This window comes from Passer montanus, unplaced genomic scaffold, assembly GCF_014805655.1.
Source record: "Passer montanus isolate IOZ18808 unplaced genomic scaffold, ASM1480565v1 scaffold132, whole genome shotgun sequence".
NCBI classification, from domain to species: Eukaryota; Metazoa; Chordata; class Aves; order Passeriformes; family Passeridae; genus Passer; species Passer montanus.
In genome coordinates, this window is record NW_024360055.1 from 972,219 (window position 1) to 989,658 (window position 17,440).

General features: G+C 54.2%; 1 protein-coding gene and 1 long non-coding RNA gene across 6 annotated transcripts in view; one reads left to right on the forward strand and one right to left on the reverse strand.

Moving 5' to 3' along the window:
- The window catches only part of PI16 (peptidase inhibitor 16), an 18,633-nt gene continuing 1,193 nt past the window's right edge, over window positions 1-17,440 (reverse strand). Inside the window, exons 3-8 of one of the 5 annotated variants that reach the window (XM_039699335.1) lie at window positions 16,953-17,159; window positions 14,280-14,525; window positions 4,911-5,129; window positions 4,536-4,645; window positions 3,676-3,764; window positions 1-1,329 (exon numbers count right to left, since the gene is read on the reverse strand). In XM_039699335.1, coding sequence (XP_039555269.1) covers window positions 1,190-1,329; window positions 3,676-3,764; window positions 4,536-4,645; window positions 4,911-5,129; window positions 14,280-14,432 — 711 coding nt within the window. In that variant the 5' untranslated portion in view covers window positions 14,433-14,525; window positions 16,953-17,159 and the 3' untranslated portion in view covers window positions 1-1,189. Of the gene's footprint in view, window positions 1,333-1,680; window positions 2,332-3,675; window positions 3,765-4,535; window positions 4,646-4,910; window positions 5,130-11,656; window positions 11,876-12,147; window positions 12,258-12,867; window positions 13,081-14,279; window positions 14,526-16,952; window positions 17,160-17,440 lie in introns of those variants that run through there. The other 4 variants (XM_039699334.1, XM_039699339.1, XM_039699337.1 and 1 more) reach the window with 4 other exon arrangements.
- On the forward strand, window positions 2,851-3,174 carry LOC120497615. Its single transcript, XR_005626542.1, has 3 exons — window positions 2,851-2,925; window positions 2,995-3,021; window positions 3,091-3,174. It is a non-coding gene; the product is annotated as an uncharacterized LOC120497615 (long non-coding RNA).

The following is a 17,440-nucleotide window of genomic DNA, read 5'->3' on the forward strand; positions in this document are numbered from 1 at the left end:
CTTTCACAAGAGGATTTATTCAGTGCATGCTCTGGGGATGCACAGGACAGAGCAGCAGTGGGGGATCTGAATAATGGCCCTCAGGTCATCCTCCACCTCATCTGTAAGAAATGAAAGGTTGCAATGTCCAGAGAAGGGGCTGCATCTCCCTGTTACCTTCCTTCCACCTGTCTGCAAAGCTTGGCACATATTTAACACATCTGACTGGGAATCCTCAGGTGAAGGGAGGAGAGATGTAGGGTAACAAAACACAGTGGCCCAGACAATGCCAGTGGTCCTGCAATGGGCCCAGGAGCCACCAATAACCTCTGACAATGTCACTTGTACCTCTGGAGCTCAGACTGTACCAACACAAGTGGGGACTTGTTCTCCTTGACCACACACACACACACAAGTTACACGTCAAGAGGAATCTGTATCTAAATGCAAATACACTGCAATTCTGCAAAGAATGAAGCCATGCAGGGAAAAGCTACGTGAAGGAGCTGGTGGCCTCTCTCAGCTCTGAAGGTTTCTCTCTGTGGTGCACACAGGTGCAGGCACAGGCGTAAAATAAATCTGTGGCTTGGGAGGAGGCAAGGGCTGCAGAGGGTGAAGAGGAGAGGGGTGAACAGCTGGGCAGTACTGGCCAGAGCTCCACCAGAACCAGGAGGAAACAGAAATCCTCAAAAAGCCACTCTATTTGGACAAGAAGGGAAAGAGGTAAAACTTGTCCAAAACTGAGCCAGACACACTGGGAAGGAAAAGAGCATTTTTGCTGGAAAAAACCACCAAAGTCAACCACCGTGTTTCATCTACAAACACCAAAGCCAACCACCATGTCTCATTGTCCCCAAGTCACCCTGCTGTCCCCAGGGTCAGGCTGTGGCAGGGCCTGCCAGCCACACGGGCAGATGGGTGGGAGAGCTCAACACTTCCAGCCTGGAAATAGAACAAAAGCCAGGAAAAAGGAGAAGCGTCCAAGGTCACCAGCATTATGGCAAACACCCTCCTGCCCTCAGGTCTCCTCAGGAAGGGGACAAGGTTCCCCCAGCATCAGCCTTGGCTCTCTGGGGCTGCAGCAGAGAAGGCAGCGTAAGGAGGGAGCGTGTGAATGTCCAAGGAGCCTCCTGAGCCCACCAGGGCTGTGGAACAACCAGCCCTGACCAAAGCCTTGCTGAGGGGTGCAGGGACAGCTGAGGAAGACCCTTCAGAGCAGAAGGCCCAGCAGGATGGCACTGGGGAGGAGGAAGAGTGAAAAGCCCGAGCAGGTACTGGGGGCTCCTCCTTTGGGTGGATCCACATTTGTCTGGTCCGAGTTTGTCTCCTGCTCTTCTGTGTCCAGGGCACCTGCTGGAAGAAGAGAGGAAAATGTGGAGTTAGAGGGGAAGATCTGGCACAAGAGAAGCTCCCTCTCATGCAGGTGTGCCATGACGTGCCCCGAGGCTCCGTGAGGCAGCAGAGCTCTGGTCCAGGGAAGCTGTGCGTTAGTGGGAGCAGGCTGTGAACATGACCATGCTGCAGGGACGAGACATCCAACCAGGGTTAGAGGAAAGAGTGAGGAAAAGTCTTGGTGCCACATACAAGAGGAGGATCCAAAGGACCAGTCTGACACTGCTCCTCCCAAGCCCTCTCCATGCTGCTTGGGGATCCCTGGGTGTCCGAGTGTCCATGCCAGGGCAAACTCCACGGTTGCCTTACCTGAGAGGGAGGTCTGGAAATGGGGGCTCGGCCCTTTTTTGTCTTTGGAGGATGATGTTAAGCGCAAGAACGTGGGCTCTTCAGGGCTGAGGAGCACTGACTTGGAGGGGGTTATGAGCTCAGCTCTATTGAAACCTAGCTTCATCTCTGGAACAGCTTGGCTGAGGGATGGAGATGGACTGGGAAAGGCTGATTTCTCTTTCCCATGCTCCTTGGCACCTTTCTTTATTTCTGGGACTGATCTGGGGCTGAAGGCTGTGCCCATGCTTTCTAATAAGGCTGGATCCTCTGTAGTGAAGGAACTAAGAGGCTCTCCAGTGTCTGCTTCTGGAGATACTTTATAATCTGGGTCTAAGGTGGGCTCAAAGGAAAGAGTGATGCTGGTTGCCTCAGTAGGATCAGGTCTTTCTGGTTCTGGCTTTGTGGCTGTGGCAGGTTTCAGTTGTGTCGTTGCTGTTGTGGCAGGTGCTAGTGTTGTAGCAGCAAGTTTTGGCTTAGCTGCAGTTGGGGTGGATTTTGGTGCGGTGGGTGTTGGCTTGGCCATAGTTGTGGTTGGCTTTGGCTTGGCTGTAGGGGTGGTTGTGGTCAGGTTTGGTGTGGTGGGTGTTGGTTTAGTGGTGGTGGTGGTTGTGGTGGGGTTTGGTGTGGTGGGTGTTGGTTTAGTGGTTGTGGTGGTTGTGGTGGGGTTTGGTGTGGTGGGTGTTGATTTGGTGGTGGTGGTGGTGGTTGTGGTGGGTGTTGGTTTGGTGGTGGTGGTGGTTGTGGGTGTTGATTTGGTGGTGGTGGTGGTTGTGGGTGTTGGTTTGGTGGTGGTGGTGGTGGTTGTGGTGGGTTTCAGGGGGGTGGGTGTCACCTTGGTGGTAGTGGTGGTTGTTGGCTTAGTGGCAGTGGTTGTTAGGGTGGGTTTTGGTGTGGTGGGTGTTGGCTTGGCCATAGTTGTGGTGGGCTCTGGCTTGGCTGCAGTGCTGGTGGCTGCTGGCATGGTGGGTTTTGGCTTGGCCATGGCTGTGGTGGCTGCTGGTGCTGTGGGTTTGGGCCTGGCTGGGGTTGCTGTTGGGAGCATGCTGGCAGGTTTTGGCTTGGCTGTGCTGAAGGGTGCCTGTGCTGGGGGTTTGGGCTTGGCTGTGGTTGGCAGTGTGGCTGTGGTTGTGGTTGGAAGTGTGGTTGTAGGTTTTGGCTTGGCTGTGGTAGACACTGGTTTTGTGGGTTCAGATTTGGCTGTGGTGGACACTGGTGTGGGCTCAGGTTTTGCTGTGGTGTGTACTGGTGTTGTAGGTGCTGGTTTGGCTGTGGTGGACACTGGTGTGGGCTCAGGTTTTGCTGTGGTGTGTACTGCTGTAGGTGCTGGTTTGGCTGTGGTGGACGCTGGGGTGGGTTCAGGTTTTGCTGTGGTGTGTACTGGTGTTGTAGGTGCTGGTTTGGCTGTGGTGGACGCTGGTGTGGGTTCTGGTTCAGCTGTGGTGTGAACTGGTGCTGTGGGCTCTGGTTTGGCTGTGGGCTCTGGTTTAGCTGTGGGCTCTGGTTTGGCTGTGGGCTCTGGTTTGGCTGTGGCTGGGGTGGATGGCCTTGCCTTTGTTGTCACAGAGGCCGGAGTGGTCTCTTCTACAACGAGTTCTGGTGAGAGATGAAAAGTGCCGTGGGTTAGGGCTGGCTCAGCTCACCTCCATGGATCCCCTGCACTGAGCAGGACAGGCAGAAACCAGTGAGGGGCTGAAACAGCAGACAATCCCTCGGGTCACTCTGGGCCATCCCCCACTCTGGGGTTCCCAACCTGGAGACATCTCATGGCCCTCACAACCTCCTGCCATGCAAGGGGCAAATAATGCTGCCTAACTGGGTACAAGCCCCTCCTTATCTTAAGGCAGTTGTCCTGTCTCATGGTCCAGCCCTGGAACTGAAATTCAGGGCCTTCCTGACAGCTCCAGGAGGGTTCAGAGCTCAGACCCAGCCTGGGGTCTCAGTCCCAACAGCCCCTCCTGGCCTCCCCTCACTCACCACACAGGTTGTTCACACAGACTGTGTCCTTGGGGCACATTTCACACGAGGGTCCTTCCATGTAGGGCTTTTTGCCTTTCACGTTACCCCTGGAAGCAGAAAATGCCAAGATAAAGAAGACATGAGGAAAGGGGAAACACCCATCTCAGAGAGGGGCTGATTCAGCTGGGATATCCCAGCCAAGGCAAAACTTGGGATTAATGCAGCAAACAGGTCTTGGTCTCCTGTCATGGCCTGTCAGGGCCATTTACTCACCAGCCTCACCCCAAGGTAGCTAAAGCCAGGGCAGACAATCCTGTGGAGCAGATCCCTCACCCCCCTCAGAACAGAGCAGGGGATGGATATTGGGACAGGGAATTCTGTCTCACTTCTGCTCCAGGCCCCAGGAAGGCCTGCAGCCACCGGCCTCTCTTGGTGCTCTCAGCAGCTCCAAGACAGTGGTGCCAAGGCTGGTCCCAGGGCTGGGAAGGGGGTACCCAGCTCTCCTCCCACGTCCAACCCTTCCTGATGTTGCAAAAGGGCTCCTCCACCCCAGGCTGCTGCCAGCAGGAAGAACAAGGCCCGGGCAGGGAGGGGTTTGTACCATCAGCTGCTGCCACCTCAGCCTTGAGCAGCTCTTGGGGAAGAAGGTCCCTCCCTGGGTGTGTTCCAGGAGTTGAACCAGCACTCAGCAGCCACAATCATGGGCCAGGTCCTCCAGACAACCCTTCCTTAGTCTGGGACCAACCCAAGATAACAGAAGCATTATTTGCAACTTCTATTTCTGACCAAGGGCAAACCCTGCTGTGACATAAGCCAGGGCATTTCCAGCACAGAAACCCCACTGAGATGCACCAGTCCATGCAGGGCCTGGGACTTACGGAGGATAATAGTTGCAAACAAGCAGGTGCATGTTCTCTGTTTCAATTCCATCAATCTTCTCACAAAAATGTGCCCCGCAGCCGATCTGATGCGTGTTTGACCAGACCACCTAAGGCAAAGACCAGGGTGGAGATGAGGGTTTGCACTGGGTGAAGGCAACTTGTCCCCTGGCTTAAAGGCTGCTCCAAAGACCTCCCCATCCCACAGAGTGTGCCCCAGATCCCACATCCCCATGTTGCTTTGGCATTCAGGATCCACCACCATCTCTGCTCCTACCCAGTCTGTGAACAAACGCTCAGACTTCATCTCTGTGTCTGAGAAAATCTGGCACCAGCTCTGCTGAGCAGCCACCCCTCCACCCCAGCAGCTGGTACCTGGGTGTAGTGGCCACACATCTGCCCGGGGACACACGTGGATGTTGTCAAGTTGTAGAATTTCTCCTCCCCGTTCCAGTCTTCCACGGCGAATTCTAGTTCCAGGGTTGGGGCCATAGCAAAGAGGTTTTCTCCCCGTCGGCCTCTCTCCTTGTTGTGGTCCCAGATGCACTTCTCTGCATAGGATTGAGCAAGAGCCTCCAGCTCCTTGTCCCAGGTCTGAAAGGAGCTCAGAGTCAGCACACAGGAGGGACACTGGGCTCTCCAGCAGGAACAAAGCACTCACCAAGCACCCCTGCACTGCCTGGCTGCAGTTTCCCCATCCATGAGGAAAATTCAAACCCCTACCCAACACAGCCCTCAGGAGAGGGGAGCTCCATGGTCAGTCCCAGCACAAGCCGTGGTTTATGGGTCAAACAGGAGAAGGTCAGGGCACCAGTATGACTCAGAACCTCTCCTGGAGCTCGTCTAACACCATCATGGAGCATCCTCAACTCAGTGTGGAGAAACCATGAAGTCATGGAAGAAAAAGGAAACCCACTGTGGGTCACGCCAGAGGGGTCTGGGGCCATCCCTCCTCACCCAGGGTGGGGAGAGGAGGGGAATGGGACACATCTCTCCTGGCAGCTGAACAAAGCCTGGGAGCACAGGCTCCTGGGAAACATCATCTGTTTGCCTGGAACAGAGACGTGGCTGCCTGGCTGCCAGCCAGGAGCCCCCTCTGGAGCAGCAGCGGCCCCGCCACCAGCTGAGCCCCCGGCCACAGGGGTGTGCAGGAGGAGAGCAAGGAGGAGGAGGAGGAGGAGGAGGAGGAGGAGGTGGAGAGCTTTTCAAGCAGGGATGCATATGGGCAATCCTGCCCTGCAGCTGTTTGGACCATCCTTGATGGAGAGAGCAGCTTGGCTCTGAAGGCAGCCCTGCAAAGAGGGTCCTGGGGGGACCTTCCTGGACAGAGGCAGGGCTGGATCCAAAAGGATCCAGACAGGAGGGCACGTCACCACTGGGGTGTCGAGGGGATGAGGACATGCCTGAAGGCACTCAGGGGAGGAAACACCTGGATGGCACACGGAGTGTTGGTTCACCTCCCACCATGGCCCCAAGCCACGCTGACAGAGGGCTGGAGACCCAGTTTGGGGAGCACACACCCCTCTCCCTCTGACACAGAGCTGGGCTCCATAAAGGGGGACTCACACCTGCATATTTGCCTCATTAGTAAAGTGGGTTTAGGCTACAGATTCCCCCCCCTTTCAACTAAATATTTCCAAAGCAACCAGCCCCATGTCCCAAAAGGAGGCACAGAGTGACCTCAGCCAGGCACAGTGCCACGGCAGCAGGTGAACCCAGAGGCAAACTCAGCTCAAGCAAAGTCCCAGGAGGGAGGTGAGGATGGTGTTCTCATGGAAAACCTTTACTGAGGAATCATCAGGGCTGCTAAACGTTTACTGGGCTTCAAAATGAAAAAGCCTTTGGCTCCAGACCAAGAGCAGGTCCTGTGTGTTCAAGCAGGAGCAGAAGCTGCAGAGGGAGCATCTCAAAGCACAGGGGCTTCAATCAAAGTTTCAGCCAGAAGCAGCCCCCACAGGTTTGGAATTGTCTCAAGGACCCTGAAAGATCATTTCCCTCAGGTTTTCTCTAAGACTTTGGCTCCAAAGCCCTGATACTCTGAGTTTGCTGTGCCTGGTGGGTTCAGTGGGATCATGGTGCTGAGGGCTCTGGCTCTGTCCCCTTTGAGTCTGCAGTCACTGGTCAGGCCTTCTCTCCCTGGGAGCCATGCAGAACACACCCATCTCACATATCGGCCTTGATGGAGAGGCAGCAGTGCCAACGAACACGCAGGGTCCTCTCCCTGGGACAGACCCTGCTCCTGAATCCTGGACTGGCATTCTTCATCCAAGCCTCTGCTGCTCCAAACCTCAGCCATCCCCTGAGCCCTCAGTTACGGGTCCTCTCTTCTACCTCCTGTTCCATTCCTCCTAATCTGCAACAACAATCCCACAGCAACTGACAAAGCCCTGTTTTCACACGGGTCTTCCCCCGTGCCTGGAATGCAGCTGCCTTAGAAACAAAGGCAGCAAGATGCAATTGCTGAGAGCACTTTGCAGCACAGCACCTCCCCAGCCAGAGGGAGCCCCGTGGCTGTGATGGGGGGACAGCATTTGGCAGCTGAGGAACCATCAGGAGAGGGGAGCAGGAGAGGAAGAGCAGGGTACAGAGCTGAGCTGGCCCCAAACAGGAGAGCTGGGAGTCTGTGGCTGCCCTCGGGGCTGGCTGGAACACCAAACCATGGGCTCTGCGGGACAGGCTGTGCTCGCTCCCCGCAGACACCTGCAGGGCTCAGCCTCCGTGGCCCGCAGCCCCCGCAGCGGGGCCGCTCTGCCCGAGCCCCCCGGGCTGCTCCAGCCCCGGCTCCCATCTGCGATTGTGCAACCGCCCGGCCCGGCTCCAGGAGCTCCGCTGGGGCCGCAGCCTGTCGGAGGATCAGCGGGTGGGCAGCTCTGAGCCGAGCCAAGTTCATCACGCTGCTGGCTTTGCCTCCCCCTCCCCACTCCCCAGGCAACGCTCTGTCGGGTTTCCTCCGGTTTTGGACTGCAGGGATCACCTCTCTCACCACAACAGCTCTCCTGCTGCCCCCAGATCTCTGAGCTCTGTGCATTACTTGGTCCTTCACTAGCTCTGGGGTCAGCCATGCCCTCAATTGTCCAGCAATTCCTGCAAGTGGGGTCTGAGGCCAAGATCTCACCAGGTCTTCACTCAGATGGTCAAGCCAGAGGTTCCCATATATTGCTAAGGCAAATCTGTCTCTTGATGGAGACACCTCCACACATTTGCTGTTGGATCTCTGGAGACCTGGAGAAACATCTAGAAAGCATCAACACTGGTTCCAGCTCCTGCTGGCCAGCTCACCATGGCCTGGCTTACATGGAACGAGGCAGTGCTGAGGATTTTAGAGCCATGGAATGGTTTGGGTTGGGAAGAACCTGAGAGCTCATCTCATTCCAACCCCTCTGCCATGAGCAGGACACCTTCCACTAGACCAGTGCAGGTGCTGGTGATGTGGAGATGCAGGGCCAAGCTCCCCATTGACCCTGGCACTACAGCACCCTGGCTGAGCCCTGCAGGAGATAGCGTGGCAAGGATGAAGGAAAATGGGATACACAGAGCTTGTGGGGAAGAGCAAACAGCCCTGGAGGAGTCATCACCAGGGCATGTGGCTCAGGGGGAAACGTGAGTAAGAGCTGATGCCTTTGGCAAGTGCAGGGTGGCTGCCAAAGGGATGCAGGGCCATTTCTCAACTCCAACCTGCTCTGACAGCTTCTTCTGGAGCCAGTGTCTGAAGCATCAGGATTAGCAGAGCCAGGTCCAAGCCCCACCCTGGGGCTGAGACACTCGTGTCCAGCATTAGGTAAGTGTGTGTGGAATGCAGCTTTCCTTCTGCTCGCTCAAGGATCAGCCCGTCCCCCACCCCAGGGAGCAGCAGCCACTGCAAGGGTACAGGGACAGGGACAGGAGGCACACACCAACACCTGACAGGCTCTGCTCCAGCCTGCTGGCTCCACCTGCCCCACTCTGCAGCACAGAAGTGACCAAGCCTGGGCTTCTACTGACTCACATCTCCAGGGTCTCCAGCGGGGCTGGCCGGTGTCTAACAGGGCTCCTGCACTGCTGTGGGAGTAACAGGATCTCTCTCTTTTCTCCCTACTCACCCGGATTTATGAGCTCTGGAGGAGTTTATCATCTTCCACACTATTCATTCATTCATTCATTCATTCATTCATCTATTCTATTGTTTAAAAATGCTGGGACATGTTGGGACAAGTTGGGACAAGGGTTGACTGGGAATCCCTCTGAGCTGGGCAGGGTGAGTGGGGTATTGTCCAAACCAGTACAGTGCGTGCCAAGGAGAGCTGAGGTGAGGGAGGCCACCCCATCTATGACACATCTGATTGTATCTGTAACCACAATGCCTCAACAGCTGCAGGAACAGCCCCATTCCCACCCAATTCCAGCTCAGCAGGTCACTAGGAACACCAGACTCTCTAGGGAAGTCCCAGCCTCCTGCAGCCTTTCCAAGGATCTGTGAAACTGGCGCTCAAGATGAGGAAAATGACCAGGGGTCACTTGCAGCTCTTTGGCCAAGGTATCAAAACCTCCCCTTGGTCATCTCAATTTTGTCATGGTGGGTTTCCCACCCTGGCAATGCAGAGGGTGTGAGCACCACTCCCCTCTGGCAGCTGAAGACAAGAGTTACTCAGGAGTCCGGGATGCAGACTGGGCCTTGGCAGATTTGGCCAAAAGAGATTCCTTACTCCCAGGAGAACTGCCTTCCTGTTTTAGTTTGGCAGATGGTTTCAATGGCCTTGAAGGGCAACACATTTTAGCAAAAAGCAGCCAGGAAGCAAGATAAAGAAAGGTGGGTACTCCCCAAACCCTCACAGGACATTGTGGTGAGAACATTTTCAGCCCAAACACTCTGAGGGAATACTTGGAAGCTGGATGGAACTGCTAGCAGCATCACCCCAAATGCAAACACCCAGCAGGGTGTAGGTGCTCACCCCAACCCTTCTGACCCACTGCATTCATGGGAGATTCAGCAGCTGAAACAAAGGCAGCTCGTCTCCCTCAACCAGCAGCAAACACCTCCCTGCCCCTGCTGGAATAGGCCCAGGGATGGAGGGAACCCAGCAGGTGAGGTTCATAAAGAAGCCAGGCCTCACAAACACCACAAATCCCATCATTTCACCCCAGTCAGCAGCTGATGGGTAATGCCTTCTCCTCCTCCCAGCACACAGGGCACAGGCCTGTGAGAACCTGGCAGAATCTCTGCCAGAGTCACCCCAGTGCCAGAGTCCCCTTTATGCCCACCCCAGAAATGGAGTGGAAATGCTGCACAAGTCTGCCTTGAATGTTTGTGTGCACTCGCCTGTGCACCACCCCAACCCTGCCCATGCCTGAACCCCCAAATCCAGCATTCAGCCAAGCCCCCAGATGCCTGTGTGGGCAGGCTCAGCCCCTGTCCCTGAAGGTTTCTCTTCTGTGGACACACAGGTGCAGGCACAGGTGTAAAATAAATCTGTGGCATTGGAATGGCTGAGGGATGGGACATGTGCCAGAGAGCAAGAGAGAGGGAGGAGGAGAGAGGGAAGAGGCAAGGGCTGCACAGTGTGAGGAGGAGAGGGGTGAGCAGCTGGGCAGTACTGGCCAGAGCTCCACCAGAACCAGGAGGAAACAGAAATCCCAAATAGCCACTCTGCTTGGACAAGAAGGGAAAGAGGTAAAACTTGTCCAAAGCTAAAAGAAATACACTGGGAAGGAAAAGAGCGTTTCTGTGGGGAAACTCCTCCTGACAAACACCAAAGCCAACCACTATGCCTCATTGTCCCCAAGTCACCCTGCTGTCCCCAGGGCCAGGCTGTGGCAGGGCCTGCTGGCCATATGGGTTTGTGGGTGCGTGGGAGAGCTCAACACTTCCAGCCTGGAAATAGAACAAAAGCCAGGAAAAAGGAGAAGCGTCCAAGGTCACCAGCATTATGGCAAACACCCTCCTGCCCTCAGGTCTCCTCAGGAAGGGGACAAGGTTCCCCCAGCATCAGCCTTGGCTCTCTGGGGCTGCAGCAGAGAAGGCAGCGTAAGGAGGGAGCGTGTGAATGTCCAAGGAGCCTCCTGAGCCCACCAGGGCTGTGGAACAACCAGCCCTGACCAAAGCCTTGCTGAGGGGTGCAGGGACAGCTGAGGAAGACCCTTCAGAGCAGAAGGCCCAGCAGGATGGCACTGGGGAGGAGGAAGAGTGAAAAGCCCGAGCAGGTACTGGGGGCTCCTCCTTTGGGTGGATCCACATTTGTCTGGTCCGAGTTTGTCTCCTGCTCTTCTGTGTCCAGGGCATATATGGAAGGAAAAGAAGACAAGATGAAGTTAGAGTAGAAGATCCTGTTTAGTGAAGGAGCTAAGAGCCTCTCCATTGCCTGTCTCTACTTCTGGAAATGGGTCTAACTTGGGCTCACAGGAAAGAGTGATCTTGGTTGCCTCAACAGGATCAGGTCTTTGTGCTCTGGCTTTGTGCTTGTGGCAGTTTTTGGTCGTGTCTTTGTTATTGTGGCACATGCTGGTGTTGTAGCAGCAGATATTGGCTTAGCCAGAGTTGTGGTGGGTTTTGGCTTAGCCAGAGTTGTCATGGGTTTTGGTGTTGTGGGTTTTGGCCTGGCTGGGGTTTTTGTTGGGAGAGTTTTGGCAGGTTTTGGTTTGGCTCTTGTGATGGGAGAGAATACTGGGGGTTTGGGCTTGGCTGTGCTTGGCAGCGTGGCTGTGGGGGGTGGTTTGCTGAAGTGGCTGGAAGTGAGTTTTTGGATGGTGGTTGGAAGTGAGTTTGTGGATGGTGGCTTGGCTGTGGTTATGGTGGCCTCATGCTGTGGGTTCTAGTTTGGCTGTGGCTGTGAGTTTTGGCAGGGCTGTTAGGGTGGATGAAAGAGATGCAGAGATGAAAAGTGCCGTGGGTTAGGGCTGGTTCACCTCCATGTATTCATGCAGTGAGCAGGACCAACAGAAACCAGTGAGGGGCTGAAACAGCAGCTGAGCCCTCTCAGGTCACTCTGGGCCACCCCCCACTCTGGGGTTCCCAATCTGGAGACATCTCATGGCACTCACATCCTCCTGCCATGCAAGGGGCAAATAATGCTGCCTAACTGGGTACAAGCCCCTTGACCAATCCTCCTCATCTTGAGGCAGTTGACCTCTGTTAGGAGCAGCAATTGCTCCTGATGTCTCATGGTCCAGCCCTGGAACTGCAGTTCAGGCCTTCCCGACAGCTCCAGGAGGGTTCAGAGCTCAGACCCAGCCTGGGGTCTCAGTCCCAACAGCCCCTCCTGGCCTCCCCTCACTCACCACACAGGTTGTTCACACAGACTGTGTCCTTGGGACAGTTCACACAAGAGGGTCCATCCCGGTAGGGCTTGTCTTTCTTTATATTACTCCTGGAAGCAGAAAATGCCAAGATAAAGAAGACATGAGGAAAGGGGAAACACCCATCTCAGAGAGGGGCTGATTCAGCTGGGATATCCCAGCCAAGGCAAAACTTGGGATTAATGCAGCAAACAGGTCTTGGTCTCCTGTCATGGCCTGTCAGGGCCATTTACTCACCAGCCTGACCCCAAGGCAGCTAAAGCCAGGGCAGAAAACTCCGTGGAGCAGATCCCTCACTCCCTTAGAACAGAGCAGGGGATGGATATTGGGGCCTGGGACTTACGGGGGATAATAGCTGCAAACAAGCAGGTGCACGTTCTCTGTTTCAGCTCCATCGATCTTCTCACAAAAACTGCTCCCACAGCCAACATGAGCTGTATATGCCCAGACCACCTAAGGCAAAGACCAGGGTTGAAGGTGAGGGCTCTGGTTGAAGGCAGTCTCTCCCCTGGCCTTAAAGTCTGCTGCAATATCTTCCTCATCTCCCAGCATGTGCCCCAGATCCCCATCCCCATGTTGCTTTGGCATTCAGGATCTTCCCCCTTGCCCCTGTCTGAACCTTCCCAAGGTCATATATTCCACTGCCACAGCTTTCCTACAATATAGTCTGCCCAAGCAGAGCATCACCACCTCTGCTATGGTCTTGGAACCATCCATCCATCCATCCATCCATCCATCCATCCATCCATCCATCCAATTACCACCACATTCTCTTCTCCTCCTTGCTCCCACCCAAGCTGTGAAGAAACACTTGGACCTCATCCTTCCACCCAAGACAAGCTGGCACTGAGCTGGCACTGCTGAGCAGCCAAAAAAAGGGCTGCAGGGCTTGTCTCAGAAAAGTTCTTCTCCAAAAGGCCACTCATGATTGACACCATGCCCAGGTCTGCCTCTATCATTGTGAATCCCACCTGGTTCCCTGTCCTTTTGCAAAGATTTTGGAGGAGCTGGGGCAGTGGCCCAGCTCCTGTCCCGACAGCCCCTCCACCCCAGCAGCTGGTACCTGGATGTAGTTCTCACACGTCTGTCCGGGGACACACTCAGATGTTTTCCAGTTGTAGAATTTCCTCTCTGCATTCCATTCCTCAATGGCCAATTTCACATCCAGGGTTGAAGGTGAAGCAAAGAGGTTTAACCTGCCAGGGCCCCCGTTCTGGGACCACGTGCACTTCTCTGCATGCTTTTGAGCATCAACCTCCAGGTCCGTGTCCCAGGTCTGCAAGGAGCTCAGAGTCAGCACACAGGAGGGACACTGGGCTCTCCAGCAGGAACAAAGCACTCACCAAGCACCCCTGCACTGCCTGGCTGCAGTTTCCCCATCCATGAGGAAAATTCAAACCCCTACCCAACACAGTCCTCAGGAGAGGGGAGCTCCATGGTCAGTCCCAGCACAAGCCGTGGTTTATGGGTCAAACAGGAGAAGGTCAGGGCACCAGCAAAACTCTCACAACCTCTTCTGGAACTCATCTAACACCATCCTCAACTCAGCATGCAGAAACCATCACAGTGCTGGCTCTGTCCCCTTTGAGTCTGCAGTCACTGGTTAGGTCTCCTCTCCCTGAATTTAGGGCTTTGTTTGGTTGTTAAACTCCCATTTACCAGCCCACAAAGGCTTTACTCATTCTGGGCAACTTCTGGGCCAGGCAGGGAGGTGTCCTCCAAGCACACTGTAACCCAAGAGGAAAGGGCTCCAACTTTCCAGGATAAAAGTTGTCCTCCTCCTCCCCATGATTTGCAAACAATGAGGAAAAATCACATGTGCAAGATAAAACCTCATAGCCAAGTTCTAATCAAATCAAGAGTCTGAGCAAGACAAAAAGCACCAGCTCTAGAGCTCAGTTTTGCTCCCACTGCAACCACACGTGATGTGGGACCTGGCTCAATTTCCACAAGCAAAACAGAGGATCCCTCACATCCAAGGCACCTCTGCACAAGGCATGGGGAGGAGTAGGAGCATGATGGGCCCCAATAATTGACGGACTTGACCAATATGTTTGAAGTTGATGCAAATACAGAGCACAGTGTGATGTCCCACACAGCAGGATTCCCACACCACCTCTTGGCAATGACCATGCCAAAGTCTCCAGGTCATGGCACCCGCTCATGGCAGGGTCTCACCTGCCCTTCCTGCCATCACAGGGAGCTCCAGCAGGCACTCAGCTGAGTGAGTGCTGCATCTGGGGACTCACATCACACTTAGGAACCTCCAGAAAATGACCAAAGATGACTCCAAAGGTAAAGGAAACTCTTCTCTTTAGAGGCAGTTTAGGGAACCCCTCCATTAACACCTACTTGTAACCCTACATGAGAATTGCTCTGCCTCCCCATAGGAACTCCCTGATCCCTCCTTGCGTTAAGATCCAGCCTTGGACCACACAAACACCCCAAAACTCCTCTGAAATAAAAGCCACTTACCATCTTCATCATAGCCTTGGCAGGAGGAGAGACCTGGGAGCGATATTTATTATGCTCATCCAAGATGATCTTCTTTTCTTCATCACTCAGGCACCAGCTCAGTTCCAGCACTGAGAGCACCAGGAGGACAGAAAGGAGACCTGAGCTCAGCATCGTGCAGGCAGCTTCTGCTCTCAGCAGCCCACGGCTCTGGCAGTCAGATTTAAAGCACCTCCCAAAAGCAAGGAACACCCAACAGCTTGAAGACTGGGGAGGAAATGTATTTATTAGAGTTTTTGAGCCACGTGGGACACACCCGTGTCACATATTGGCCTTGATGGAGCGGCTGCACTGGGGCTGGTGCCAACGAACATGCATGGTCACTCTCCATGCCTGAATCCTAGTCCCTGGATTGGCATTCTTCATCCAAGCCTCAGCCATCCCTTGAGCCCTCAGTTAAGGGTCCCCTTGTTTACCTCTTGTTCTTTTCTCAAAATCACAGAATAGCTGGGGTTGGAAGGGCCCTCTGGAAATCATCCAGTCCAACCCCTCTGCAAGATCACCTGGAACAGGTGATACAGGAACATATCCTGGTGGGTTTGGGATATCTCCAGAGTGAGAGACTCCATAACTCCCTAGGCACCTGTTCCAGTGCTCTGCCACCCTCCATGGAATTAAGTTTTTTCTTGTCTTGAGGTGGAACTTCTTGTATTTTGAGCTTATGGCCATTGTTCCTTGTCCTGTTGCTGGGCAGAACTAGAGTCTGACACTATCCTCTGACACCTCCTGGATATATTTACATGGATTGATGAGATCCCCCTCAGCCTTCTCTTCTCCAGACTAACCAGGCCCAGCTCTAGCAGTCTCTCCTCATCAGAGGGCTGCTCCAGTCCCATAATCTTTATGGCCTCCATTGGACTCTCTCCAGTAACTCCTGTCTTTCTTGAACTTGGAGACCAGAACTGAACACAGATATGGCCTCCCCAGGGCAGAGCAGAGGGTAAGGATCTGCTGACCTGCTCACCACACTCTTCCCCAGGATCCCGTTGTCCCTCCTGGCCCCAGGGCACACTGCTGGCTCATGGTGGACTCATGGACCCCCTGGTCCTTCTCTGCAGAGCTGCTCCCCAGTAGGTCACCCCCAGCCTGTGCTGGTACCTGGGGTTATCCCTCCACAGGTGCAGGACCTGCACTTGCTCCTGTTGAACCTCATTAGGTTCCTCTCCATCCAACTCTGCAGCCTGTCCAGGTCCCTCTGAATGGCAGCCCAGCCTTCGGGTGGATCAGCCACTCCCCCAGTTCTGTATCTTCACCAAACCCAGGGTCCATTCCATCCCTTCATCCAGGCTGTTGGTAAACAAGTTGGATAAGACTGGACCCAGTACTGATCCCTGGGGAATGCCAGGCCTCCAGCTGGATTCTGCTCTGCTCACAACCCACTGAGCTCAGCCATTGGGCCAGTTCTTGATCCACCTCACTGAGCTTTCATCCAACTCACATTTCCTGATCGTATCCATGGGGATGTTACAGGACACAGTGTCAAAAACCTTGCTGAAGTCAAGGTAGACACCACCCACTGCTGTCCTCCATCAACCCATCCTGCTGTGCCATCACAGAGGGCATCAGATTGGTCAAGCAGGATTTCCTCTTGGTGAATCCATGCTGACCACTCCCAATAACCTCCTTTACTTTCAGGTGCTTGGTGGCCTTCAGAATGAGCTGCTCCATCACCTTTCAGGGATGAAGGTGAGGCTAACTTGCTGGGAATTTCCCAGATCCTCCTTGTGCCCTTTCTGAAGGCAGGACTTAAACACTGGCTTTTCTCCAATCACTGGGCACCTCTCTCATTCTCCAGGGTTTTTTAATGATGGAGAGTGGCTAAGCAACCACCTCTGCCAGCTCCCTCAGCACCTGTGGGTGCATCCCACCATGGATTTATGTTAAGTCTGCCTGGCTGATCTCTCTCAACTTTCTGTGACCAAGGGGAAGTTCCCCTTTCTCCATCCTTCATCTCTTACTTCCAAAGTCTGCTATTCCTGAAGTCTGCTCTCAGCAATAAAGCCTGAGGCAAAGAAGGTGTTGAGTAATTTCACCTTCTCTGTGCCTTCTGTGCCCAGGGCACCCAGTGGATTCAGCAGCAGCCCCACATTTTCCCTAATCTTCCTTCTGCTGCTGAATGCACTTGGAGAAGCCCTTCTTGTTGTTTTTGATGTCCCTTGCCAGACTCAGTTCCAAGTGGGCTGTGGCCTTCCTCCTTGCATCCCTGCATACCTTGAAGATGTTCCTCTAGATCTCTCACGTGCTTGTCCCTTTTTCAACATCCCATCAATTTCTTTCTTCCGTTTGAGAATTGCTAAAACCTCACTGCTCTTCCATGCAGGTCTCCTGTCCTCTTTGCTTGATTTCTGGATCATAGGGATGCACTGGTCTTAAGTTTGGATGCTTGAATATTGACCAGCTCTTTTGGGCCCCCTTCCCTTCTAGAGCCCTATTCCATGAGATTCCTCTAAGTAGGTCCTTGGAAAGGTTGAAGTGGCTCTCTGGAAAATCAGGGTTCTAGCCCTGCTACTGCTTTGCCTCCCACACAAGACCCTGAGTTTCACCATAACATGGGTCACTACAGGTAAGGCTTTCCCCAACCTTCCAAACTTCAACCAATCTCTCCTGGTTTGCTAGTACCAAACAGAAACACACCTCTCCTCCTTGGCTCCTCCACCACTTGTATCAAAAAGTTATTTTCAATGAACTGCAGGAACTTCCTGGACTTCCAGTCTGTGCCAGGCTGTGCTGTCCGTCTCTCCAACAAATCAGGATGGTTGAAGCTCCCCAGGAGAAGCAGGACCTTTGACCATGAGGCAACTTCCAGCTGCCCAGAGAAAACCTCATCAGCTTCCTCCTCACCTGTAGTAAATACCCACCACAGTGTCACCCACAGTCTGTAACAACAACCCCACAGCAACTGACAAAGCCCTGTTTTCACAGAGGTCCTCCCCTATCCCTGGAATGCAGCTGCCTTAGAAACAAAGGCAGCAAGATGCAATTGCTGAGAGCACTTTGCAGCACAGCACCTCCCCAGCCAGAGGGAGCCCCGTGGCTGTGATGGGGGGACAGCATTTGGCACTGAGGAGCAGCCCCTGGGCTGCCCGGCCTGCTGGGAGCAGGGGCAAGCAGAGGGCTGGTGC